Genomic DNA, 27,912 nt, shown 5'->3' with positions numbered 1-27,912 from the left:
ACGCTGGACAAGGATTTACTCCTGTCTTTAACAGCAAAAAATATCTAACCTTGAGTGGGACATACAAAAGTTTGTGAATCCCCACAAACCATTATCTTTATAGCGGTGCACTAACTTCCCAGGGCATTCCCCCACTGGAATACTCTAACATGTAAAAGTATATGTGAGTTAATCCTTTTAGAAGTGAAAATTCACGACCTCAGAAGCCCACTCGTGAAATTACACTCTTCAGTTTAGCCATTTGCTCTCCTGAGGTGTGCCTTGGGAAAAAACTTAACTGTAAAAAGACTTCTCTCCATCAAATGGCTGACATGAAGGGTGAACTTTGCTCACATTTGTTTGTTTCCTTTTACCATTAAGATGATAGTGATGTTCAGCAGCTTTCCTAACGTACAAATCCCAATCTCTGTGGGGTTCAGGAACTTTCACTGTTAACACAAGGTAGCTGGTTACCTTGTTAGCATCAATAAGAAAAATACTTTCAGTGATATTTGTTAACTGGACTTGTCAAGCTGTAATCTTTTTAGGTTTCTTTTTTTGTTTTTTAACCATGACCAAGTAAAAATGCAAACAGATAAGAAAACAAAAATAGTTTGCCAAGGATATGAAGTGTCTGTGTCTGTTGAGGTCTCTTTTTCCCTCGGAGACTGGTGTAGTCTGTTTTTTATGTTTGTAGGACCGCTCCTACTAACAATAAGTAACCGACATGAGCGGTGGCTGTCTCTGAGTCTTGCAGAGGTTCCGTAGTTTGTAGTTGCTGATTCCTTTGCTACAGTATTGACATTTGTTAGTGCTGCATGTGCTGCAGACCTTGTCAAAGAGTAGTGACAGTACTACCAGAACTGTAATCATCATGGAAGTTATTTTATTTATTCCCTCACTGCCTACAGTGTTAGGATTTTTTCGGTAAAAGTTTCTCAACCAGGTAATCTGTAAGTGAATGAATGACTGTTTGCAATACACTATATGCGAAAATTGCTTATTCCCATCCGTCAACTTCAAGATCTTTTAAGTGTGCTTTTTGAAATGGCTTCTTTATTTGGTGCTAGTGTTTTTGTGCCATATGTGCAAATGCTTATGAGTGTTTATAAGTCCAGAGGAATTGCTGATGTTACAGGAGGTTTTGTCCTTTTTTCTTTAGATTTAGGCAAACTGCTTATATATCATTCCGTCTTTCAGTTCTTTAAATATTTTAAATATTGTCTTTTCCTTTTCAGGTAAGAAATGTACCTATGGACACAAGTGCAAATATTATCACCCAGAACGTGCAAATCAACCACAAAGGTCGGTAGCAGATGAACTGCGCATCAGTGCCAAGCTCTCTGCAGTAAAAACCATGAGCGAAGGTGCTTTGGCCAAATGTGGAACTGGAAGTGCAAGTTCAAAGGGAGAATCTCCTTCGGAAGTGAAACGCGTTGCTCCAAAGCGCCAGTCTGATCCAAGCATCCGTTCCGTTGCAGTGGAACCAGAAGAGAGACTGTCTGTTGCTCGAAAAGCCGAAGCCAACTCTGTACCCTCCCTGGTTTCCGCATTAAGTGTACCAATAATTCCTCCTTCCAAAAGCCATGCAGCTGGAGCACTAAATACCCGATCAGCCAGCAGCCCTGTCCCTGGATCATCACAGTTTGCACATCAAAAATCTTCTCTGGAACATATGGCCAGCGTGCAATATCCCCCAATATTGGTCACCAATAGCCATGGCACTTCTGTAAGCTATGCAGAACAGTATCCCAAATACGAATCTCTGGGAGACCATGGTTACTATTCCATGCTCAGTGACTTCTCTAATTTAAGCATAAGTAGCATGCACAACACGGATTATTATGGGTCTGATCAGGAACATGGTATGTTCTCCAGAAACTCTAGTCCATGCCCAGATAATTGTATGAGCCACACAAGTACTGATTCATACTCTTCTTACAGCGACTTGTATTTGGGTATATCTGACCCAGGACCAGAAGAGAATGTGAAAACACACCGGCAACCACAACACCGTTTACAGCCTTTTGGGCATGGCTATCATGAAGCTTTGACTAGAGTTCAAAGTTATGGGCAAGAGGAGCCCAAGCAACTCCCACGCAAGCAATCCATGTCTCATTTAGCTCTACATGTCCAACACCCTCCTGTGGGTGCACGTTCTAGTTGCCCCGGAGACTACCCTGTGCCTCAGAATGTGCATCCATCATCATCCTCTACACAACCCGGCCGTGCCCTAGTGATGACCAGAATGGACAGTGTTTCCGATTCACGCCTTTACGAGAGCAACCCTATGAGGCAGAGGAGACCGCCTCTTTGTCGGGAACAGCATGCCAGTTGGGACCCATTGCCATGCCCCAGTGAACATTTTGGCTATCATTCATACCCTTTGAGCAACAATCTCATGCAGCCTTGCTACGAACCTGTTATGGTCCGAAGCATGCCTGAGAAGATGGAACAGCTTTGGCACTCTCCATGGGCTGGCATGTGCAGCGAACCCAGGGAGCAGCATATCATTCCAGAACACCAGTATCAGACATACAAGAACCTCTGCAATATATTCCCTGCAAGTATTGTTCTCTCTGTCATGGAGAAGAACCCCCATCTAACTGACGCGCAACAACTTGCAGCTGTTATTGTTACCAAATTAAGATCTGGACACTAAAGTTCATGTGTTTTGTAAAATTGAGACAATAGTATCTATTGAATACATGGTGGATGGTCTCAGATTCTGGAAGACAACAGAACACACAGGGAATTCAGTTGTAAATGCATTATCATTTTGTCCGGCGACTTCTGTAAATCAAAAGCAATTGTAGCTGCACATGACAATGCTAACGTTCGACCCATTACCTTAAAACTTTTTATCAATGAAGAATTTTCATAGGATTTTCAATAATGTGCATGGGTTCATTCATAAAGAACAGTTTTCATTCACTACAAACTGCTAAAGTCCCTATAAGTGTAAAGTTGCTTATTCAAAATATTGTTAGCAATTATATTGCATGCCTAAATGTAAATAATCAATTGGTCACATAAGATTAGCCTCTTGGGCCAAGTTCTGTGAGGAAATATGAAAAGATGCAGTAAGTAAAGAGAAAAGCAAGCACTGCTTTTGACTTAGGATCTCCCTGGCCTTAGAGACCAGAAGACGGTTTAGTCTTACGTGTAAAGCCTACGGGTCAGCAGATATTCTAAGTGCAAAACGACGAGCAGGTGTCCTCCCTCACCGACATTTTGAAGCGCTTTTACGAGTGATCATTCTCATGACAAACTGTGATATTTGTCTTTTGAAATGTACCCTCATCTTGCAGGCTGTGAATTCTTGGCATAAAATACGCAGATGACCTGACGGTGGTAAGCAGGACCCATTGCCTGAAAATAATGGGATGAAATACCTGAGATGTTTAGTAAGCATGATTACCACGGTAATGGCACATGAGCTGCATCCGCTAAAGTTGTACAATAAGTTAGGTTATCAAATCAGTGAAGAGAACTATGTCGTCACATCTGACAATTACGATACATCCAAAGACGAGCGGATATGGTCCTCTGAGATTTGTCGACATTGTATGCGAAAGTTACGAGATGTGGGTGTGAGCACCTCATGTCATCTCCGCTTATTTCAGTTAATCTTTTGATGCCTGGTGTACATTGCCTACCGGAAGTTGGTATGTTGCACACTGGTACACACTGCCACAGTAAAAAAAAAAAAGTGGCATATTTGGGTCCAGAGCATAAACCTTCCTTTGTGTTTCTTATATAAGCCTGCCGAGGAGGTGATTTGCTATATGAGAGGTTTATTTTAGATATTGCCATTAAGAATATATGAATTAAACTACGACAGAAGTGTATTAGACTTGCATTTTCAATGTGGGTTGAAAAGCTTTGTGGCTCAGTGCCTTGCGAGGTGTTTATTGTTTTTTAAGCTGCACTGCACCGATAACCCCTTTTTTCTGAACCCAGTGTATAGATATTTCAACATTTTGAATCATTAAGTAGCTCGAGATGTTTCGAGCTTTGACTTGTTGACTTCTAGTTTTTTCATGAAAGTTTAGAAGGGCCTGGTTTCATGGCCTTTTGTTGCTTCATGAGAAGGTGTGACACTGCCTAAATGTTTCTTACTGTGAAACACACAGAACGTGAGGCTGCAGTCAGGGTTGTTTCTGGCCTTTTGACAATGGCTTGCACGCTGCTCTTTGGTGTTTTCCTTTTGAGGTCCTCTTTCTTGCATCTCTTCTCCCACGTTTAGTACCACCACTCCCACCACTGTATTTGTTCAGTTGTAAGAGGTGCTCTCATATTTAAGGAGACTGTCTCCAAGTAAACATTAAACTGTACATTTCACTGAGAAGTGTTTGACAGCAACCTGTTCAAGCTGTAGCATATCAATGATGCTGTGGAGTGCACTTATCCTAACACTACTTTCATTGTGGCCTGCCTGATCAAAATCTATCTAAAATAAAATATTTTCATCTGCTTTATCATTTACGAACACCTTTCTAAACCCTATTGTTCATAAGAGTGACAAATTCTACAGTCACTAGAATTGCCCAGAGGGGTTTTGATACCCCTGTCTCTTAGATGAGCCCACTTTCAGTGTTTATTCTAATCTCTTCAACTTCAGTTTTCTGATTTCTCATTTTCCATTCACAAGAGCAGCCGAGAGCAATGCCTCAGATAACCAGAAATGACCTTTTGTTTGTTGATACAAATTGTATCTCTTTTTTTCTTGATTGTATAAAAATGTAAAAAATGTCATCTGTAGATTAGCTCCAGCATAACGTTTTCACCACAATTGTTGTGACACTGTGTGTCACTGTGAAGTAGCCCATGGGGAATTAGGAATCTCTTTTATTAATGGGCACTGTAGTTTATTGACAAACAAGACTACTTTTCCAATCAACTTTATTATTATATAACAAACACACCGAGGTCCGGTGTACTGCCAAAAAATTATATATTTCATAAGTTATTCTCTATTTATTATCTCTGTATGTTCTTGAACAGAAATGTATATAGAAGTGTTAATGATGTCTGTAAATTGTGGTATAATTTATAAGTGGAATATGGTATGGCAAAAAATCTAACTTGTATTTTCTGCAGTTTAATAACTTGTGAAAGACGGCAGAATATCAACTTTCTCATGCGACTTTATTGCGCATTGGCCACTATTTCCATGTTTACCTGGAACAGTGGTGATTTTGCATGTAGATATTTGTTTGGTGTACTTTGTTTTCCCAATATATGCAGACCTTCCTGCATTGTTTTTTACTATGAATGTTTTAGGATATAGTACTGTGGGAACATTGTTCGCGATAGCACCTTTCTATTCTTCCTGAACTTGGTGAGTTTGCTTCTGTACAAAACTTAGAAGAAAAGATGGCATACAAAGTTGGAGAAACACAACTCATTGTGATCATTCCATTCTGAGTAAGGAAGTACAAATGCTGTTTGTCTGTGCCCATAGAAAATGTCTTAGGACTTACTCCTTTGTAGTTTGGGATTCACTTAGACCGAATTGATGTATGTTGTTTACCTGTTTTTCTTACAGCTTCAATGAAAGATGTGTCGCTTGCTCTGTGTTTGATTGTTATCTTCAATGTTTACCAACTCTAGCCATTGATATTTTGAGCTAGAGAGGAGAGTCTTGAACTTTCTACAAGGCAAACACACAGATTAACTATAGAGGATCCTACATTTATTTTCAATTAAATTGTTATTTGTGTACGCTGGTTAAAGTGAAAGACGCTATGTGAACGATGTCCCAGAATGCACTTAGATGTCATCATTGTACATCAGCATCTCATATTTGAAAGTGCCATCTCCTCCTTGAACACTAACCCAGCTTTCTCTGTTTCTTGCATTTTTTTACCTTTATTTGGCAGTGGAGCTATGATAGTGACCTAAAACAAATTACTTTGGGATAATGTTTTGCAGTAACTGTATTGTCTCCATTGTAAATGAGGTCTGTTGTCTTGAATGTTAAACATGTACATAATCACTAATATGACTATATGTAGTCTTGTTGTTGTACTATTGAGCTATAGTAGTTTACTTTCATTTGGTAGAATTGAATGTTCCTGTTAATTTGTTCTAACATTTTAGAAAACCTTTTTGGGTTTTTTTGTTAACCCAAATATAATGTAAGTCTCAATGACAAAAAGAGTGAAACATGCAGGTTCATGAGCTATATGTGGTGTTTGTATATCACCGTCCAAAGTGTGATATCTCATGCATGCCATGCATTAAATAGTTTGTATGCGCTTATAGCTTTGTAGTTTTTTGTATACACCCTTGTTGGAGTGAAATGCACTGTATCTGCCAAGAACTGCAGTAACATTATACCAGGTTAAACAGTTGGGTCCTTTGAACCTTTTCCAAAATATATAAGATAAAGTGAAGCCAAACTGCATGTCCACATATTTAAGTTGGGCTGCTTTCAGCATTTTTATGTCCAAATCTTCTGTAATTGCCAACTTTGAGCTGTTACATTAGAGGTGATTGAGTCTTACATGAAATGAGACTTGTGAAAGCAGCATACCAGTGTCTGCTGATCATCCCAGAGAGAAGGCCTTGCATATCTCACTCTGTCATCAGCTGTGTTGTGCGATAACATAGTTACGGATTTAAACAGCACTTCATAGTACAAAAAAGGCAACAACCTGGTACTGTAAGTCAAATTGGACTAGTTGAAACTTGCAGAGTGATGCCAAGGTTGTATGGGTGAAACTTTAGTGGTGCTGCATGGTGGGCATCACCTACACTTTGTTAAATAGTCATCAATCCCTTCCTCGTGATTGATACTCTCCTTGTAGTATTTGGTGATCCTCCAATTTAAGGTGGATAAGCAAGATACATATGTTGTTTTTTTTTCTTCTCATCCCCTGGTATTATGGACCTTTGGTGTGAGTAAAAGCTGCACGCCATGATACCAAGTGATAATGATAATGGCAACAGCTGCATAGGGGGGATGTTACATTTTTATTCATAGGTGTCCGGTTGCAAAACCTGTTGTGTGTTCTGTAGTTTTGTGCACTTCCTTGCAAGATGCACTGACATAAGGAACTTGCAGAGCGTACCCAAATCTCTGCAAGCCTTTGCTGCGGCTTCATCATGCCTACTGACTCATTATCCTGGGACAACAGTCTCCCTTACTGTGCTTACCATCTAGGCCTGCGGGAGTTGGTGTATCCTTGATTCACTCAGTCATAAAGCTCCACACAGGCATCCCCACTACTCCATGCTAAGGCATGCAGGACCACCCCTACCTGAGCTTGTCTGTCTTTCTTCATCACAACTGTGTTGTGGATTACAAATTTTGTTACAATATTTTCTTTTTCATATTGGATTTTGAAACAAGAGATCTAGTTCTTAAAAGCCTACCCCAGTCATCTGTGGCATGGCGTGAAGAAGAGGCCTGTTGTTTTAGATAGGCGTTTGCCCATGCCATTTGCTCCCAAATAGCCAACAGCCGGTAGACACTGATGTCAGTATGGAGATATAGTCAAGAGTTCAGGGATTGAACTCCATAGCTAAAGATGTTTATTTGTACTGCATCTAGAATACAGGCTGAGTGGTAGGATTTCCTCAGGGCTCATGTTACCTAGACATGACATTGTCAGTCCTGGGTTCTCCTCCTTCAGTTCATTGTGTCAGCAATGCTGTGTCCATTGATTCAGTTGAACTGGACGAAGGTCACAAAAGCCCAGGTCTGAAACCTTTGTGTGCCAATAACAGAGATCCATCTGGGGACCCTTTTGAGTGGACGATTGTTTGGCCAATGTTTCTTCCTTGACAAAGTCTGCGAGAGAGCTCATCCTCGCCAGGCCAATCGTAGAGTTGAATGCACTATTTATGTTGTCTTTGATAGTTTAGATTAATCTCTGTGCTGCCAAGTGAAATCATCCGACCGGTTTAGTAACAACTACTTGAGGATGTATGGGGGACGTTTGCTGTGAAGTAGATAGGAGCAGAATAATTGAAGTGTGAAGCTACTACACGCACTATTGTTTACAATTAGAAGTATACATTTTTGTTTTTTTACTCACACCTTTGTTAACTCTGAACCAGTCCTATAGCGCCCTTCAATTTCTCGTTCAGATGTCATTTAAATACTAGAGTTTTGTTTATATGTGATGGACATGCGCATACTCTCATAATGTTATGTGCTGGTCCACGTAACCTATCTGTACATCTTCTGTTTTGCATCAGATTGTATGAAGATACATTGGTGGTTTGTAATTTCTGTTGTTGTATCACACTCCTTGTTTTGAACGTTTGCACTCATACAAAGTCATGTATTTTTTATGTTACATGTTTATTGCAAAATCTAATTAAATAAAAAAGTGAAAAGAAATGTTGTGTCGTCTTTCATTACTCCCATTTAGATCTTCTTCATAACAGATTTATTTGGAACTGCCCGCTTGGAGTCAAACACGCACAACCGTCTAGATTATTTAAAAAGTTGTGAGTCTTCAGCACACAATGCTTACTTTGTGTAAGAAAAAAGTCCATGGGCCTTTAGGTTTTCTTACATAAACATTATTCATGCTGGGGTTGCTGAATACCTAAACTACCTAGTCTCGATTCAGCTAATTGTTTCTTACTTCCACTGCCAGCCTGCACTTCAAGGATGGAAAGGCCAATAGGTTTGGGTTTAATGTGTTAACCCATGCAGCATTAATACTTTGGAGCAAAGCACAAAGAAGGAGCAAACAGGAGAGGACATACAGAGCTGTAATAGTAAAGTAGTCCGCCATGGAGGTGGAAGAATACATCCAAGAGGGGTAGTGGTTCTTGTAGCTCGAGGCTTTCAATGCAATGTCTGCCAGGTTTATAGAGGCATCCAAGCTAGGTGGATTGTAGTTACTTTGTTAATTCGGGGCAAATTAATGCAAGCTGTCAGCTTTTATGGCCCCATAGAGGATGAACCATACTCCTTGGAAGGATTGTATAAAGCCCTTGTATCTCTAGCAGGCGACCTTGTTATAGGGGGATATTTCAATATTATTCTAGACACAAGGACAGATACAGCTTGTACAAACAGATCCAAGAATAAGCTGAGATCCTTTGCTGTTTTGATGAAAATGATTCAGGATCTAGCTTTAATTGACCCATGGAGACCCGATCATCCTGCCAGCTCTGAATTTACCTATTTTTCAAGATAATTTAATACTGCCTCTAGAATTGGCTCCTTTCGTATTTTCTCATGCTTGGTCAAGGGAGAGCTCTTCTATTTTAGTTAACCCCTTTTCCGATTGCTCAGTACTGGTTATTCAACTACAAATGCATAATAATAGGACTAGTTAGCAAAGGTGTGCAATAGATAAATCCTTGCTAACAGACCCAGGCTTGGTATCCACTCTTCAGACGGGTGTGTCTGATTTTTTTAGCCAGGAATAAAGGAACCGCAACAACTTTCTCCATTGGAGGGGGGGGGAATGTGTAAGGCGTTTATAAGTGGAGAGGCTATCTCATATCAGGCTGAGGTTTCAAAAATAAGGAAGAGAAAAGCTCAGTGTTTGCAGCGAGAATTAGACCCTTCAATGATGAGTTATGCAATGGTACCCTCCCTGCTTCGGAGGAGCGTTTAGAGGCAGCCAAAGTGAAACTCAAAAAGCTTTCTATGACCAGAGAAATACTGCACCAGAACTCATGTTTCCAAAAGTATTATGAGGAAAGTGAACATGCCATGTGGCTATGCCAATGGTCTGTCAAGGAAGAAGCGTAATAATATCGTGATTAAGTCCTTCTTCGACGATAACTGTCTGGCTAATCAGCTGACCGATATAGATCGTGTTTCTGACACATTATCAGAACCTATATACATCCACAGCGGCTGTTGATCCCGTCAGAATGGAGGCATATTTGGATACAGTTCAGCTGCCCACTATCACAAACGAAACAAGGGGTGCTAGCGGAAGCCTCCATTACATTGGCTGACGTTGGTACAGTTTTCAACTCCCCGAATGGGAAGGCATGCAGGAGTAATGGCCGACCAGCAGCGCTTTAGAAGCTCTTGATTCCCCCCCCCCCTTCCCAGTTTGGGGAATTCCTTGTTACCCTCTTCAATGAGATAATAAATGCCTGCAAAATACCAAGGGAGTTTGTGGAGTCAGTCATAGTTAGCTTCTTGAAGAATGATGAACCTGCTGATAGACTGGACTCCTACAGACCCATTAGTCTTTTAAACTATAAGTTATTTGCCAGGATATTAGCTTTAAGGATTACCCCGTTAACACAAGCAGTGGTGCATATGGACCTATGGGGGTTTCTCCCAGGCAGGCATATCTCCACAAATACAAACTTTCTGCTCCAAGCAGTTGATTATTATGAGAATAATGCAGCCAAGGCTGCCATAATAACGCTTGATACAGAGAAGGAATTTGATCTGGTTCAGTGGGAAGGTCGTTTTCCATACTTCAGCATTTTAGGTTTCCCGAGAAGCTCATTCAGGTATTGCAGAGATTATATGAGAAGGCAGAAGCAAAAATTATAGTCAGCGTATGGTGGGAAATATCACTATCAGCCATGGGACGCGACAAGGCAGCCCAATTTCCCCGTAGTTTTTTGCAGTATTCATTGAGCCTTTGACTGTGGCCTTGCGTCAAGATCCCCTTTGCTCGAAGCACCCAAGATAAAGCTGTTTGCAGACAGTATGATCCTTTTATCTAGCGGGTGAGGTGCAAAACATTACTCGGGCACTGGAAAAAATTAAACAATTCTCAGATCTAGGTGGGTACAAGATCAACCCAGAAAAGTCAGAAGCACTTTTGTTCAATTGCTCACAGCACATTCTGCCTGTAGATATGTGCCTCCCGACCTTGGTAAAAGCTGTTCAATTAGATATCTTGGTAGCCTTGTGTCCCCCAAATTTGACAACTTGTTTCAACTGAACTATTTGCCAGTTTTGAATAAGGCTAAAGTATTATTAAAGCAGTGGCAAACAGTTCCATTCATAATTATAGGATGGGTAGCTTTGGTGAAAATGATGATCTTTCCTTTATTTCTCTTTTTGTTCTGATGCGTCATTATTAAAGTGCCTCAGAGTTGGTTTTTTTTGTGTTTTTTTTTAGGGAGGTGGACCAGATGTTACGTCATTTTCTTTGGTCAGGCAAGAAGCCCCGCATGAGGTTAGCAACTCTGCAATTAAATGTCGAAGATGGTGGCTTGGTCCTACCCCATTAAAAAAAATATTGTCAGGCTGCCTATTTGGACTGGGTTGTCAGGGCATCTTTACGCCTCCGGTTGCAGAATAATATCTACCTCAAAGCTATGTTCCAGGGAAGCAGCGTTAAGCTTTAACCACTTCCTGAAAATCTCTAAGTTGCCCTAACGTACCAGGTATAAGATACCCCACATGATAAGATTCAGATATAGGCAGCTTCAGGAAACATTTCACTGCCTTAACTTTCACCCCGCTATGTCATTGGATCAGTGTGAGGTGTTGGGCTTGGAATAAAGTGCGGGCGTTGTCAAGAGCTGGGAGATGCTCGAGGTCACATGATTTATCGATTTTGTTTTGTCGGGGTCGATCGGGTCATGGGACCAGTTGTCAGACAAATCTGCGATACCGTCTATGCTCTTTTATTCTTACCTCCAAATTCACCTTTTCTGCAATCATGTCTACTCACTGGAGGATAACCTCACCACTACTATCTCCCAAGCTTTCTATGCAAGAGGATTAGTACGTATTGGCAACTGGCATCGTATACTTTTGCAGCAGCTGCCATCAAAACTATTCCCTAGTATTCTGAGAAAGCTCGAGGAAGTCACAGGATTTAAGATTGAACACTCTCTGGAGACAGTATAATTTATAGGTGCCCAAGGTGATAAGAGGGGCCAATTATAAGAGAATGGCCTTCTTTTGCAAGTTGGATGCTCTATTACACTCCAGTGAAATTAAATAGGATGTTTTCCTCTAATACAGAGATTTGCTTTAGTTGGAGACAGTCCAAGGGGGACTGGTTGCATGTAGGCTTTACCTGTTTAGAATTGGCTGCGTTGTGGGAAAAAGGTTTTAAGTGGCTAAGCGAGAAGCTTCAAGTTCCCCTGTCCCTGGATGCCCTCTGAGCCTTCTTCGGAATTTGTGCTGAATTCAAGCTCACATTACGGCAACAACAATATTTCTTTGTTGTGTCTTTAGTGGCAAAATCATTGATTTGACAGTTTTGGAAAACTACTGAGCTTCCTTCTTATGAGTGGTGGCTGCAGAAAATGCGACAAGTCCAACATAAGGAAAAATTGTTACGCTCAAAAGGAGGGGGCACTATCAAAATATCAGAATATCTGGGAAGGGTTGGTCTAACAGTTAACAGGGGAGGGGGGGAAGGGAGCGCAGTCAGGAGGTTGGAGGTGTAATCTTCATTCATAATTTTGGTACTAATTTTTTTAATCCAAAGTAATATGTGTTCCTGCTCATGTTTGTACTGTTTGAATTAATGGGTAAAATCAATAAAAAAAGAAAGAAAGAAAAGTAAAAAAATACATCCAAACCACCAGCAGCATTAGGTGAAAAATGAATACTGCAATGGGCTGATATAAAATGGGATTGAGAAATTCCCAAACCAATGGCTGAAAGAGGCTAGTCGAAGAAGCCAATAGCTGAAAGAGGCTGGTCGAAGAAGCCAGTGGCTGAAACAGGCTTGTCAAAGAAACCAATGGTGGCTGAAACAGGCTGACCCAGAGCCCACTTTAATATTGTAAAAAATAATTCTGCTTGATAAGTGTGCCGCCAAACTCAGACCTAAAAATGGAGGTTCTATTTTCTGCTCCATCCATTTTTAGAAGGTTTTACCAGCACTCGCCATGCTGTTCTGCTTTGCCCCTCACTGACTGAATATAAACATGGTGGCACCGTAGAACCGTATTCTACTGCGTTTAGTATTGTTTTTACATTCCATGGTAATGTATTTGAATTCCTTATTATTCACTTTTTCTCTGCGTCAGGGGTAACTTTTCACTCCGACGACTCAAAATTGTCCATCCCTTCCTTCCCGCTCATCCTTTAAGGAAGTGGACACTCGGGTGTCCTATATATATCTGACGCTCAGGGTCCTAGTGTCCTCCTCTCACCTCCCCTTTCCTTTAATAATGCATTTCCATTCTGCTCTGAGTTCCCACCCCCTATTTCCCGGCATGCCATGTGCTTAGTATCTGCTCAGGGAGCACTGGATGACTTTCAAGTTTCAGAGGTAGTCAGCACTTAACATTCCTCAGATTGTTTTGCACTTCAGTTCCTTATGGGAGTGAAGTTGTGTTGTCCTTGTGGATAATGGGAGGCGTGACACCTTTCCGATTATGACAATACCTTTCCCAGGTTGCTATTATCATGCATTTTTTAAAACTATCTGAAGATATTTCAGATTGAAAGTCAAGTCACGGTTTTGTCTTTCTAATAAACAGTCTTGTTCATGGATCTCTGGTTCCTGTACACTTCTCAGGTTGCCAACATATTGTCTCATCTTTTATTTTCCGTCCTGATACCACCTTTGGCTACCTTCATCGTCGCTGAGTGTCGATTGGCTTCATCTCTGTCACTGGGTTGTTGAGCATCTCATTGGCCCTTCAGATCCACGCACAGGTGGTATCTCAACAACCTTCGCTCCTCAATCGGATTCAGGGCCATATTTATACTTTTTGACGCACAACTGTGCCAACGCAGTTGTGCGCCAAAAATTTTACCGCCGGCTAACACCATTCCAACACGCCATGCGGGCGTCTTATTTAAGGCGCTGCGGACTGGTCTGAGTAAAAAAAATGACGCACACCAGGCAGCGCCTGCATAGGGGAAAATGGGGGTTGAGCATCAAAAAATGGTGCAAGTCAGGTCTGAGGCAAAAATCAGGCCCAAACCGGACTTGCGCCATTTTTTTTGATGCACAATCCCCATTGACATGACAGGCCTTAAAGTCATTTTTTGGGCGGGAACGCCTACCTTGCATATCATTAACGCAAGGCAGTTTCCCGTTCCAAAAAAATGACGCACACGGTGGAATTTTGACGTCCGCGGGGTCGGGCGTCAGTGTTTAAATATGGGGCAAGGTTTGACGCACATTCGGCTCAAACAGAGTTTAAATATGCCCCTCAGTTTCTGCAAACATACACTCTCCCTGCGCTGTCACTGCCTGACCTGATGGGACACCTGGAGGCCATATTTATGAAAAATGGCTCAATGCAGCAAGTCATATTGCTGCGGTGCTCTGCCTCAGTGAGGAGGGCAGGAATGAGCTGCATTTAAGGCAGCACAGTGCATTCCTGTCCTTGCCTCTTTGCTGGCACTATGAGCTGCCTAGCGCCAATGCAGGCACCGTGTGCCGGCGTTGCATACAGGATTGTTTTGTGCAGGAGGCGGCACCTTCCTGCACAAAAACAATCCTAACAGCCCTTTTTCCTCCTTCTATGTGTGCTGCAGAATGCTGCACACATAGAAACAGGAAAAAACGAGGAGCAATAAGGATATTTCTAATTGTTACGCCTCTCCTGGGAGGTTTATCCTTTTGGCGTATTCCCTGGTTTACCTGTTCTTGTAAATCTGGGAATGCATCAAAATCCCTGGATCTTGCATGGGAACACCCATGGAAACGCCTCCCTGGCGCAGAGTAATGCAACACAGCGATTTGCACTGCATTACCTTACTCAGGATTTATGAAGCCATGTACAGACACACAAGGTGGCCTTGTGGGGCTTCATAAGTCTCATTTTTCATTTGCATCGCCCATCAACCAGATTGCATAGTGCAAGAGCCACGCAAAGTGGCTCATAAATATGCCCCTAGGTTTTCAAAGACCACAGGCAGAATGATTCATAGTCTGTAGCGTTGTTATACTTACTCTGCGTAAGCCTGTCTGAGCCTTTTCACCAATGCAAGAGCATCAACGCTACCTAGGGCATAGTCTACGATCAAACAACCTTCCTACTATGACACCTTTGGTCTTTTTCAGTACATTTGCCAACTCACATCCCCTTATGTCTGTACTGTGGTTATCAAATATTCCATCAGAGGCACTAACTGTTATTGATGAAATACACGGCAAGACAACATAACAGTCCACTAGGTGTTTGCCACCCATCAGACAGTAATTGAAAGCTAGCAGATGCTGTAGTACTTAGTATACCATCCATTCTTATTTCATGGTTTTACCTCATTACCCAGAGAACGAAGAGGGTTGACTTCTGTGACTTTCTCCCCTTAAGAAGTGGTAAACGTGCCAACAAACACTGGGGTCCTGTGGACACAGTCATCATTCTGAGTTTCTGAGTGAGAAGTGAGCATTATGAAGAAGTATGTCATCCTTTTTAACTCATTGTGTTAACTTGCATTTCAGAGGTGGTTAATTGCTACTGAGCCAATGTACTTTCTGTTGAGGCAGGCATTCCTCTGTGTAATAGAGACTGCAGTACAAGGCATTCCCTCATTATACCAGGGACCACAGTGTCAGGGAGGCCATACTGTGGGCCTCTTAAAATGCTTCCTCTCACTCTTCCTTAGTTGTAGAGTCCCCATCAAACAATTGAATGCCCCGGTCTATGACCAAGGTATTTCATAGTATTGCCCATACTTTCCATGCCAAATCAGGTCCTGGAATTTCTTGATTCTGAGGAAGTGCTGTACAAGGACATACAAAACACAAATCCTCTGCTTTGAGGGAGGCTGTCTGCCAGCCCCATATTCACTGCTATAAAGCACTAACCCATCCTTAGTAATTTCCTATGTTTTCTGAATTAGTGGACTGTCATCCTTCCTAGTTGCTGTTTGTATGTGGGAACCAGCAGATGCAGTGGGTAAAAAGAATGTGTGGGCTTGCATGATGCTCTGAACTAGACTTAAATTTAAGTTGGATTTTGTACATGACCATTGGCATGACAAAATGGTGGATAATTTTAGGTATCACAACAGAGTTAGCAAGGCTGTAGTGGAAAGATGCAACTCTTGTAATAACAGGTTGCATATCCAACACTTTACTAAATGTAAAGCACTTATTATATAGTTCCCACGAATTGAGTAGGACTGTGTATCGGGTCAACATAAACTTCAGAGTACAGGGACTTGGTCCATCTACACCATCCAGAATTGCTGACACGATTCCTAGGTAGCTCACAGTGCCCCATCTGAACTCCTAACCTTACCAGAGTCTCAGATGGTATTGGCAACATCAAACATGACTAATTTGATTCCCAAGGAAATCATGGAAACAGATCTATCCTTTCATTGTTACTTTGCATGCTCAAGATAAGGCAAACTAGAATTATGAGAATGGTAAAAAAAAAAAAAAAAAAGAATAGCTCAACCATGATAATGTTACTTTGTTGTGTGACACTCTTGTCTGTTACTACCTATACTATCAAGAGCACAGTGGGAATACCCTCTGCCAGATCCATTGGGATAGCCAAACCCCTCATACCTGGGTAAGATGTGCCAGGAAGCCATTCTGATGTAGAGCAGGCTATTGTTATTTGCAGAATGGCAGTCAGTCAGCAGGGCTGCATCTCAGTCACAGTGCACTGTCTTCCAGGATAATCCCATTAGAAGTGCTCCTCTGACTAATGGAGGACAAAGGCAGTTCATATACTACAAGCACTGTTCATATCGCACTCTGTCAGAGATGTGTCTGGAGCCCCATCACAATGCAAGGGAATTGTGTTCTGTATGCCGAGCCGTGGACAGAGTGTACAGACCCCAATGCAACATTATCTTCCCAGTACATTATCACATAAGTGTAAAAACATGTAAAAAGTCACCTTCAGCAAAAGATATCAAGTTAAAATGTGCAATCTAAAATGGAGATTCAGCACGGGCCCCAACGTGCTTCACCACACACTTTATTAGCAGGTGTTGTCATTTCCCAACTCAATGATCTTCAGTTGATTGACGTCTTGAGGACAAGCAGTCCAGTCAAGCTTTAGGGAATCAAACGTGAATGCATTAGCATAAACAGTTGGCTTACCGGTTCTTATGTAGCTCTCATATTATGCAACTTGAGCCATTTCTGTGCTGAAGTGATTCAGACTTTGCACAACCTTTTTGAGGCTGTGTTAGTTTTAGACAGCACACCAGGGGCCATATTATATAAAGTGTCCCAGGGCTCCACGGGCATGTGCGCCCACTTTGCGTGCTCCCAGGGCACTTTGGTATTACAGAAAGGGCCGCAGACCTTGTGTGGCCTTTCTGTAATACAGTTAGCGCTGGTGCACATATAGCGCCAGCGCTATCACCTGAGGGTGTTCCCTCATTTGCATGGGGGTGTGGCCCCATGCAAATGAGGGAATCCTTATGTATCTGCACCCTCTCCACATTAAAGACGCAGAGGCAAAGAAGCTGTTGGGAGGTGCAGTGTGTCCCTGATGGCAGCCCTCTGGAGGGGCCAAAGGGGACATACCCTTGCAGGCGGGTTTTGTCCCTCACTGCACCCGCCTGGAGGAGGGATCTCTAATCTTCCCCCCCCCCCCCTTTTTACAAGTGCAGGTGGGTTGCCACCTGCACAGTGAAACACAGAGTGGCTGCTTCAAACAAGCTCCGTTTTTCACTTGAATGCTTTGCCCCAGGGCAAAGCAAACTCGCGGCTGACCTGGGGGCAGTGCATTCAGTGTAATATGGTGCACTTTCTCTGCTCCCTGAGCACCTGTTTTAAGGTGCACTGTGGTGCCAACAGAGAAAGTGTCCTATGTGTAATAGGGCCCCAGGTGTTTCCCTAGGTTTAAGCCCTTGATGTCCTCGCTGCTTTGTAGCATGGACCTCATCGCAAATTAATTTCAATGTTAGGGTGTTTTGGTTGGTCAAATATAGTAGACTTCAGTGTGGAGCAGGGACCATACCTCATGTTAGCTTTAGAAGCTGGAAAGCATCAGAACCAACTGGTCAAAACTTAGGGCCAGATTTACAAGGCAGTGCTAAGTCCATCCATTGCCTTTGACACTGCCCCAGCTTTACAAGAAGGTATAAATCTGTGGCAGCGCCAAAAACAAATGCCACCCCAGGGGTGGCGTTAGCATGGCACAACAATGAGGAATGCTTTTATTCCTCCTTGTTTTTGCTTTTTCCATGTGTGCTGCATTCTGCAGCATGCATAGAAAGAGCAAAGGTTCATGAATGAATGTTTATGTGCAGGAAGGTGTCCCTTCCAGCACACGAACAATGATTAAAAAATGATGATTTACTTCTCCTAATTGTGCTGCATTCTGCAGCACAAATAGAAGTGCCAAATGGCATCAGTTATGTGCAGGAAGGGACACCTTCCTGCACATAAACAATCCCCTCAACGCAGACACCCTTGCACTATGGTGCAAGGGTGCCTGTATTGGAAGTTAAATTTAGCGCTGGCGCAGGGGGAGACACATGGGTGGGTCTGTTTTAGTAAAAATAGCACATCCCTTTGTTTCTAAAGTGGCGCAGTCCTGCAGATTTTGGTGCAGCACCTCGCTATGCCACTTTATAGTAAATCTGGCTCTTAGAAACTCCTCTCAGATGGTTGATATGAAAACGAGGGGTGACCCAAGCAGTTGGTAATACAAAGGGGGGGGGGGTGGGACGGGACGTTCAGTTGCTTTTTCTGCTTCTGTGGGGCAGTGCCTTCTGACCTACAGAAAGGTCCTAGTACTATTTTTTATTTTTTTTTGTTTGTTTTTTTAATATATATCACTCAGCGACCTTGGGCACAGTCAATCCGCAAGCTCATCTCAATATCATTTTCACCTACAATGGCAGCAGAGCTGGTTCACCTCATCTGGTCAAAAACAACACATCTAGGAAATCAACCCAAATTGGGCAGATTCTGTAAAAGGAATAACTTACTGAGACTTTATCAAGAGTATCTATGTTGGTTAATGTGGGTGCCAGAGATTTAGACCGTTTCTCTTTAATAGTATTGACCAAGTACTGTATCCTTGCCACTCTGACTCATGTGCCGGAGCCCAATTGAGTGGTGTAGGTTACTTAAGGATTTTGACCTATTTCAGGGGACAAGTAGCAGCATATACTACACTGATTTGCAGTTAGGAGTTCCAATGGATTCCAAGAGGCAAGATGTCCTTCGACACTTAAAAGTATTTACAAATTTAGCTGACCTGTACCTATTTACCACCGGTCATAATCAAGATTTTTAGTTTAGGAAGCCTTCATGGAACCAGGAAACCTACAGGACAAGGTGGTTCTTGGTGAGAAAAGGGAACATGTTTGTTTGTAGGGATACATCAAAACCATACATGGTAGAAAAAGGGATATAATGGTTCAACATCCATTGCTCCTACACCATGAGGAGCATCCCTGGGATCCTGGATTAAAGTTCAGTTCAACTCTAGTGTGTCTTTGAGGCTGAAAAAGAGGAGATACAGGCACCCCACTAAGGCCACACATTGTCATGGTCCCAGGTGCACACTACCAGATTGTATGGGGAAGGTGGCCAGGGAAACTGATCGAGTGAGCAGTGCAGGCTCACAAAGGAGGCACCGTCCTGTGTCTTGCCTTCCATGATGTAGTTATTTAATTGTATTATGTTTCTGGCCCACATGCACCAAAGTCACTTGGAAAATACTCTAACCACTGGGCCCACAGGTTCACATGCTTCTGTGGGGGGGATCCTGGAGCTTTATAAATAAATACCTCTTTGGCACAACAGTCCATACCTCTGCTCCATACATCAAATAGGGATGCTGCTGTGACCATCTAGTACTTACAATGTCTCTCTTTGCCACAAGAAGGCCTATCACCGCCAGCACACATGTATCCCACATCTCCACCCCACCTAACTTAATCAATAAGCCCAAGCAGAGCCATTTTTAGGTCAAATGCAATAGGCCTACTGTAGGAAGTTGGCTCTGTATGCACTATTTCAAAGTAAGGAATAGTATGCACAGAGTCCAAGGGTTCCCCTTAGAGGTAAGATAGTGGCAAAAAGAGATAATACTAATGCTCTATTTGGTGGTAGTGTGGTCGAGCAGTAGGCTTATCAAAGGAGTAGTGTTAAGCATTTGTTGTACACACACAGGCAATAAATGAGGAACACACACTCAAAGACAATTCCAGGCCAATAGGTTTTTGTATAGAAAAATATATTTTCTTAGTTTATTTTAAGAACCACAGGTTCAAATTTTACATGTAATACTTCAAATGAAAGGTATTGCACGTAAGTACTTTAGGAACTTTGAATAATCACAATAGCATATATACTTTTCAAATAAATCACATATAGCTATTTTAAAACTAGACACAGTGCAATTTTCACACTTCCTAGGGGGAGTAAGAGTTTGTTAGTTCTTGCAGGTAAGTAAACCACCTACGGGGTTCAAGTTTGGGTCCAAAGTAGCCCACCGTTGGGGGTTCGGAGCAACCCCAAAGTTACCACACCAGCAGCTCAGGGCCGGTCAGGTGCAGAGTTCAAAGTGGTGCCCAAAATGCATAGGCTTCAATGGAGAAGGGGGTGCCCCGGTTCCAGTCTGCCAGCAGGTAAGTACCCGCCTCTTCGGAGGGCAGACCAGGGGGGTTTTGTAGGGCACCGGGGGGGACACAAGTTAGCACAGAAAGTACACCCTCAGCAGCACGGGGCGGCCGGGTGCAGTGTGCAAACACACGTCGGTTTTCCAATGTAAATCAATGGGAAACCAAGGGGTCTCTTCAGCAATGCAGGCAGGCAAGGGGGGGGCTCCTCGGGGTAGCCACCACCTGGGCAAGGGAGAGGGCCTCCTGGGGGTCACTCCTGCACTGGAGTTCCGATCTTTCAGGTCCTGGGGGCTGCGGGTGCAGAGTCTTTACCAGGCGTCAGGATCTGGGAGACAGGCAGTCGTGGTCAGGGGGAGCCTCGGGATTCCCTCTGCAGGCGTCGCTGTGGGGCCTCAGGGGGGACAACTCTGGCTACTCACGGTCTCGCAGTCGCCGGGGAGTCCTCCCTGAAGTGTTGTTTCTCCACAAGTCGAGCCAGGGGCGTCGGGTGCAGAGTAGCAAGTCTCACGCTTCCGGCGGGAAACGCAAGTTGTTTTAAAGTTGCTCCTTTGAAACAAAGTTGCAGTCTTGGGTGAACAGAGCCGCTGTCCTCTGGAGTTTCTTGGTCCTTCTAGAACAGGGCAGTCCTCTGAGGATTCAGAGGTCGCTGGTCCCTGGGGAGAGCGTCGCTGGAGCAGTGTCTTTAGAAGGGGGGAGACAGGCCGGTAGAGCTGGGCCAAAGCAGTTGGTGTCTCCGTCTTCTCTGCAGGGTTTTTCAGCTTAGCAGTCCTCTTCTTCTTAGGTTGCAGGAATCTGGTTTCCTAGGTTCAGGGGAGCCCCTAAATACAGAATTTAGGGGTGTGTTTAGGTCTGGGAGGGCAGTAAGCCAATGGCTACTAGCCCTGAGGGTGGCTACACCCTCTTTGTGCCTCCTCCCAAGGGGAGGGGGTCACATTCCTATCCCTATTGGGGGAATCCTCCATCTGCAAGATGGAGGATTTCTAAAAGTCAGAGTCACCTCAGCTCAGGTTGCCTTAGGGGCTGTCCTGACTGGCCAGTGACTCCTCCTTGTTTTTCTCATTATCTCCTCCGGCCTTGCTGCCAAAAGTGGGGCCGTGGCCGGAGGGGGCGGGCAACTCCACTAGCTGGAATGCCCTGGGGTGCTGTAACAAAGGGGGTGAGCATTTGAGGCTCACCACCAGGTGTTACAGTCCTGCAAGGGGGAGGTGATAAGCATCTCCACCCAGTACAGGCTTTGTTACTAGCCACAGAGTGACAAAGGCACTCTCCCATGTGGCCAGCAACATGTCTCGAGTGTGGCAGGCTGCTAAAACTAGTCAGCCTACACGGGTAGTTGGTTAAGGTTTCAGGGGGCACCTCTAAGGTGCCCTCTGGGGTGTATGTTACAATAAAATGTACACTGGCATCAGTGTGCATTTATTGTGCTGAGAAGTTTGATACCAAACTTCCCAGTTTTCAGTGTAGCCATTATGGTGCTGTGGAGTTCGTGTCTGACAGACTCCCAGACCATATACTCTTATGGCTACCCTGCACTTACAATGTCTAAGGTTTTGCTTAGACACTGTAGGGGCACCGTGCTCATGCACTGGTGCCCTCACCTATGGTATAGTGCACCCTGCCTTAGGGCTGTAAGGCCTGCTAGAGGGGTGACTTATCTATACTGCATAGGCAGTGTGAGGTTGGCATGGCACCCTGAGGGGAGTGCCATGTCGACTTACACGTTTTGTCCTCACCAGCACACACAAGCTGGCAAGCAGTGTGTCTGTGCTGAGTGAGGGGTCCCCAGGGTGGCATAAGATATGCTGCAGCCCTTAGAGACCTTCCCTGGCATCAGGGCCCTTGGTACCAGGGGTACCAGTTACAAGGGACTTACCTGGATGCCAGGGTGTGCCAATTGTGTAAACAAAAGTACAGCTTAGGGAGAGAACACTGGTGCTGGGGCCTGCTTAGCAGGCCTCAGCACACTTTCAAATCAAAACTTAGCATCAGCAAAGGCAAAAAGTCAGGGGGTAACCATGCCAAGGAGGCATTTCCTTACACCTACCAACTACTTGGGACAGTGTATTGTGCACATCAGTACAGTACTTCGAATCTTGGAGCACTACAGTAGTGTGTGAATTGCCTATTTTTGTTTTCTTTTGCACTTAGGAAGTAGGGCTGGAACTCCTGTTCTACTCCCATGGTTGATTGGGGCTGCAGTAAACTCTGTGGAAGTATTTCAGCTGCATTAGCCAAAACTGCCTTGATACTGCTAGACTACAGAGTGGTGATTTTTGCCTCCTCCAGCATCTCAAAATCTTGCTTGCTCTTTGCCCTTAATTGTTTTAACAGGTCTGTGTTGCTGGGTACTTGTGTTTTATAAATCTCTGCAACACGTTTGCGGTCCACTTTGTCCATGGTAACACTGGGTTCACATCGGTTGTAGTGGGGAAGTTAAGTCATTTTCTCTCTGTGAGCTTCAAAGGCGTGACAACTGGTAATATCAGTAAAAGTGTGTTGCGAGAAGTTAACCCCCAGTTGATTGAACATTTTTATATGGAGACCTTCCCACACATCCAACTTGGGAATGTTGATCAGGTGCTATGTCCTACAGCCTCACAGGCTGGCGCCTGTCTCAGCCAAGTCTTGTGCCAGAAGGGGGTCTCGCCTGTGAAAGCTTGGTCCCAACCAATGCACCCCAGCCCATGGTGCCGACAAAGCATAGTGGCATGGGTGACCGTGGGGAGATCTGCCTGCCTAATCAGTCCATAATGAAGATCAAACAGAACGTAGTGGCCTAACTGTTCCAGCTCAAACCAAATGCTGGGATCATCACATTCTTGAAATAACCAATCATTGATGGGGTGTTATTTGGGAACCTCAGTAATACAATTTAATATCTGCTATGCCAAGTCCCCATTCATATGGTGACATTACAAATTTAGATAAGGATGTATGTGTCAGTCACCCCACCGAAATGGCCTTAAAGAAGTCTGAAGATAGCTAAATGAGTGTCCAGGGTTCTCGCACAAGTAATTTTGCATCACACAGTGGAGCTGTTGGAGGGAAATCATCTTGAATAATGCTCCTGGACTGGTAATAGTTAGCAGCAGCCCTCCATATCCACCCTCCCTTGTTTGAAGAGTTGGTCAGTGTTCAAATCCAAACACATCAGCTGGTCTCTTCCAGTGTGAATAACTGGACACTTAAAATGAACAGTTGCCCACTTGAGTTTAGCGGTGGCTGTAGATTTAACGTGCACATCTGTGATGGGTATTTATACAGTTGTGTCTCAGGTCAAGCCAAGACCGGGGGCTTTGGTGTACATCAGCAGTATTTCCATCAGTCTGGAGAGGGAACTATCAGGGTCTTGGCTGTACAAGAGCATATCATCTGCAGAGAGGGCCACTCTGTCCTCATGCGGTCCATCCCGTCTAAATCCTTTCAGTTGTGCGACATGCCTAACCTACGCTGCGAGTAGGATATGGTCCTGTGTTCAACCAAGAAAGGGGCGTGGCAGATTACCCTTCATTTTAACCTGAGCCCATGGAGCGTCATAAAAGATATAAATATACTTCTGGAACAGTAGGCTGAAATTCATATGGCCCAGGACCCGAAACATGAACAGCCTGTGTACACAATCCAAGTCCATACGGACCAAAACACTAGGTGCCTATGGTGAACAGACCAATTAAGAGTCGCAGGCAGAGGAGGGAGTGGCATGCTCTGTCTATGCCTTGGCATGAAGCTGGTTTGGTCTCGGTCTTTGGTCTAATGAGTGAGGTGGGTGGATATGAGGTGCGAGCACTTGGGGCTTATCAGTTTACTTAATCACTGAGACTGGACTCGCACAGGGCTTAGAGCCAGTCTAAAAAAGTCTCCTTGTTTAGCGCTAGTAGGTGTGGAGCCAGGTGGGAAGCATATTCTTTTTACGTGGTCTACTGGGAAGCCTTTAAGGCTGGCGCTTCCCCACCGGCATTGGTTTAATTGCCTCTACAATCTCTTCTTCAGATAGTGGAAGGTCAAACGTTGCTCTGTCCTCCAGAGGAGAGCCCACAAATTATTAAGTTATTTGTAGGGGGTTCTTTTACTACTTTGAAGATCTCGACCTTTGTAAAGCGACTCGTTTTAGTGAGTAAATGCTGCCTCAATTGGCAAAGGGTCATTGACCAGCTTCTGAAATTGACCTGTGATAGCAGGTATTACCTCAAATCTATGCCCCTGTTGGCCAGCCATTACAGGAGCTTTCCTGACTTGTCACCCATTTCATAAGTTTTAGACTGCCAGGCAGCCCAGGCTAATTTAGCTAAATCAAGTATGTTTTGCCTCAGGGACTTCCTGCAAACCTCCAAGAAGTGCAGGGTGCCCCCATTATAGAACAGCGATAGTTAGCTTCTTTTTGAACCGTGGATTGCTTCCTCAAGAGGTGTTACTTTTGTTCCTTCCACTTCTCTCTCGACCCTCTAAGAACATCACCACTCCCCTGAGGACTGCTTTATTGGACTCCCAGACTGACACAGCAGAGGAGATGGTGCCTAAATGTAAATCAAAGTAGTTTGAGAACTGTTATTGGAGAAACTCCTGACATCATACCGGAGTGATAACGTAATCAGGAGCGGCTCCTCCATTAGAGTGGAGTAGCATCGCCCCACTATAAAAATTCCCCCAGAAAAGCCCCAGAGATGTTATTTTTCACCAACCCGTCCCAAACAGTGTCAGGATGAGGCAGGGCAATTGTTGCTGAGTGGCAGCAGCGTGCTATGCACTTAAGTTAAAAGTGTGCATGTCTCTTTGGGCGGCTGTCTTGTGATGGCCAGCCAGACATCTCATTTTAAACCTCTCTAACCCAGCTGCTTTAGACACCCGAGTTGACAGCAGGCAAAGGCTTCCAGTGCCCTTAAGAGAGGCCGCTCTCTCCAATCCTGGCGCTTCTCTCATTCTGGTTAACAGCATGAGAGAAGTGCCAAGATTGGTTAGGGGAGTTGGCTGGGTACTGCGCTGGAGGCAGAGGTGAAAAGAAAACACCGGAGCAAGAAGGACGTTCATGCAGCAAGCAAGGAAGATAAGTGCCTATTTAAGAATATATATATATATCTTACACGTATGCGCCCACCCGCTTGCTCGCTCCACCACCCTCTGTAGTTGCCAGCATCCATAAACCTTAATGGGATCTTCAAAGCAAAGAACCCAAGGCGCTGCTCCCAGGACAGGGAAGCCAAAAAACGCTTGACACTTATGCAAGGACCCTAATCCTGTGCTATGGTCAGTATGTTATGATAGAGGACACCACATGCTAAATAAATATGTTGCATAAACCCACCTCACCCAGGGGAAACTGAAGGGGGGCTGGGTGTATTTTAACATGTGGGTGATCGAAATCGCTTCCAGTGGAATTTGTATAAAAAAAAATGCATCCAGTGTTTAATCGCCACAGAGTTTGGTGAGGGACCTGTGGACGCCCCCTTTGGATGGTGGACCACAATGTGAGTACCTCCAGGCAAACAGTGCCAAAACACATTGTGAGCACCTTTAGTGGCCTTGCAGATCCTAAAGGTGAAAATACACAAGGTCAATCAGATATGATGGAAAAAGGACATGATAGACAGGTCTATGCAACATAAGGTTGGCTTTAAAAATCATCCAAGGTTTATTTTTTGCCTCAGGGGTTCTCAAACTTTATATGAAATTTCAAAGGGTTCTAGTGGCTGAATATGAAATTGTCTTGCACCAGTTACAAAAACAGCATGCTATTCACTGTTGAATCAATTAGCCAAGCGCCCAGTCCTGTGCAAAGAAAGAGCTAATAAAGACTGGCCTACTTTATTTTATCAGGTATGAGTTCAACAAAGAAGGGATTTTCACAGCCCTCAAAAATCCCAAAACAAACAGACTTAGAAATACTTACCAGATTGGGATCGAAATAATAAATAATTTGTTTGCTATCGGGCTATATTTTTCATCAATTTGCAACAGCTCAACTACAATTAATTGAATTTATTTCGGTTGACATCAGACTAGGTAGGCACATGGGCACCTAGCTTGCCACTTACTTGTGGCCTCCAGTTCCTGCTTGTTCCAGCCTGATCCAGTTGCAGCCATTTGACCAAGTAACACAACTGCTGCCTGGCTTTTCTGCTCACCGATCTTCCCCCCCAGCAGAGGCCCCACCCACCCCAGAACCTATTTAATGGAGGCCACAGTGCGACTGCACCGCTGGCGGGCCAAAGGCAAGCCTGTATGCACCTTGACCATGCCCAGCGGCACGAACCCTGGACCTCCCACTCCCGCAAATACACTATAGCCGAGCTCTATACCCTCAACCCCAGATGCTGCAACAAACACTGCCAACGTGTTGACCCACACTCCATGGTAGGACCTTTCACCTGCACCCACTGCCACCTCACCAGCCCACTGACCAGCCCCATCCCTAACACACCACAGACACCACCTGAAGAAAAACAGCTTGCATGCGCCCTTTGCAACACACACTCACTATGCAAACACATCACTGAGATTTGGGACCTCATCTCCACCCTCACACTCAACAACCTCTCCCTCACTGAGACCTGGCTCAACCCCACTTCCAAGTCTGACATTACCACCACAATACCCAAAGGATACAAGTTAACCCACCGCATTGACAAGCCTACAGAGGGATTGCCATCATACACAAAGAATCTATCCAATACACCTCCACAAATGACAACTTCCAACTTCAAACAGACAGCAAAACCGCTATCAGGAGTACCCATGCCTACTGCCCTTCAAGACCACATCCAGCCTTCTGCAACTCCAGCATTGACTTCATTGTCCCCCTCGCCACACACTGCACCAACTACTTTTTCCTTGGCTAACTCAACTTCCATCTCCAGGACCACAATGACATCAACAATATTACCCTCCTCATTAGCATGAACATCAGACTCACCCAACTCCTCCACAACCTCAGGCACCATGCTAGACCCATATTCACCTCCAGCAACTGCATCAGGTGCAGTCACACCACAAAACTCATCTGGACCAACCACTCCATCGCCCGCTTCAACTTCAGCAGCTCATGGACCTCCGCCCCCAGTGTGCCCTCCCCACCGCAGCTAAAGCAAAGTCTGGGAGGGCACATGGATCAAAGCCTTCAGCACCACCCACCCTATCTCCTCCAACAACCTAGACCAGAAGCTTCAGCAGTTGGATCACCAACTGTGCCAACAGCATTGCTCCCATTGGCAACAACACCCACTGAAAGTCCACCAAGCAGGCTAGCTGGTACGCTGAAGACCTCTGAACTGCTAAACGACACTGTCAAAAACTGGAAAGAAGATGGCACACCAGCGAGGACAAAACGTAGAAGAACATTCCTCAACCTCTACTAGAGACAGTTGAGAGAATCGACGATAAAGGCCATAGCCTAACTCATTGCATCCATCTCCAATAACAGCAAAGAACTCTTCAACATTGTCAAAGAATTCTCCAAACCCTCAGCTCCAACAAACATCTTTACTCCCTAACAGGAACTCTGTGAC

General features: G+C 44.2%; 1 protein-coding gene across 2 annotated transcripts in view; it reads left to right on the top strand.

Annotated features, from left to right (window-relative positions):
* The window catches only part of ZC3H12B (zinc finger CCCH-type containing 12B), a 209,166-nt gene extending 200,852 nt beyond the window's left edge, over positions 1-8,314 (top strand). For both annotated transcript variants that reach the window (XM_069210468.1, XM_069210476.1), the window contains exon 6: positions 1,218-8,314. In XM_069210468.1, the coding sequence (XP_069066569.1) occupies positions 1,218-2,641 (1,424 nt within the window). In that variant the 3' untranslated portion in view covers positions 2,642-8,314. The remainder of the gene's footprint in view (positions 1-1,217) is intronic.
* The last annotated feature ends 19,598 nt before the right edge of the window (positions 8,315-27,912 follow it).

Source organism: Pleurodeles waltl, chromosome 2_1, assembly GCF_031143425.1.
Source record: "Pleurodeles waltl isolate 20211129_DDA chromosome 2_1, aPleWal1.hap1.20221129, whole genome shotgun sequence".
Taxonomy (NCBI): Eukaryota; Metazoa; Chordata; class Amphibia; order Caudata; family Salamandridae; genus Pleurodeles; species Pleurodeles waltl.
The sequence above is the reverse complement of the archived record's forward strand: the minus strand, read 5'-3'. Positions and strand labels throughout refer to the sequence as shown.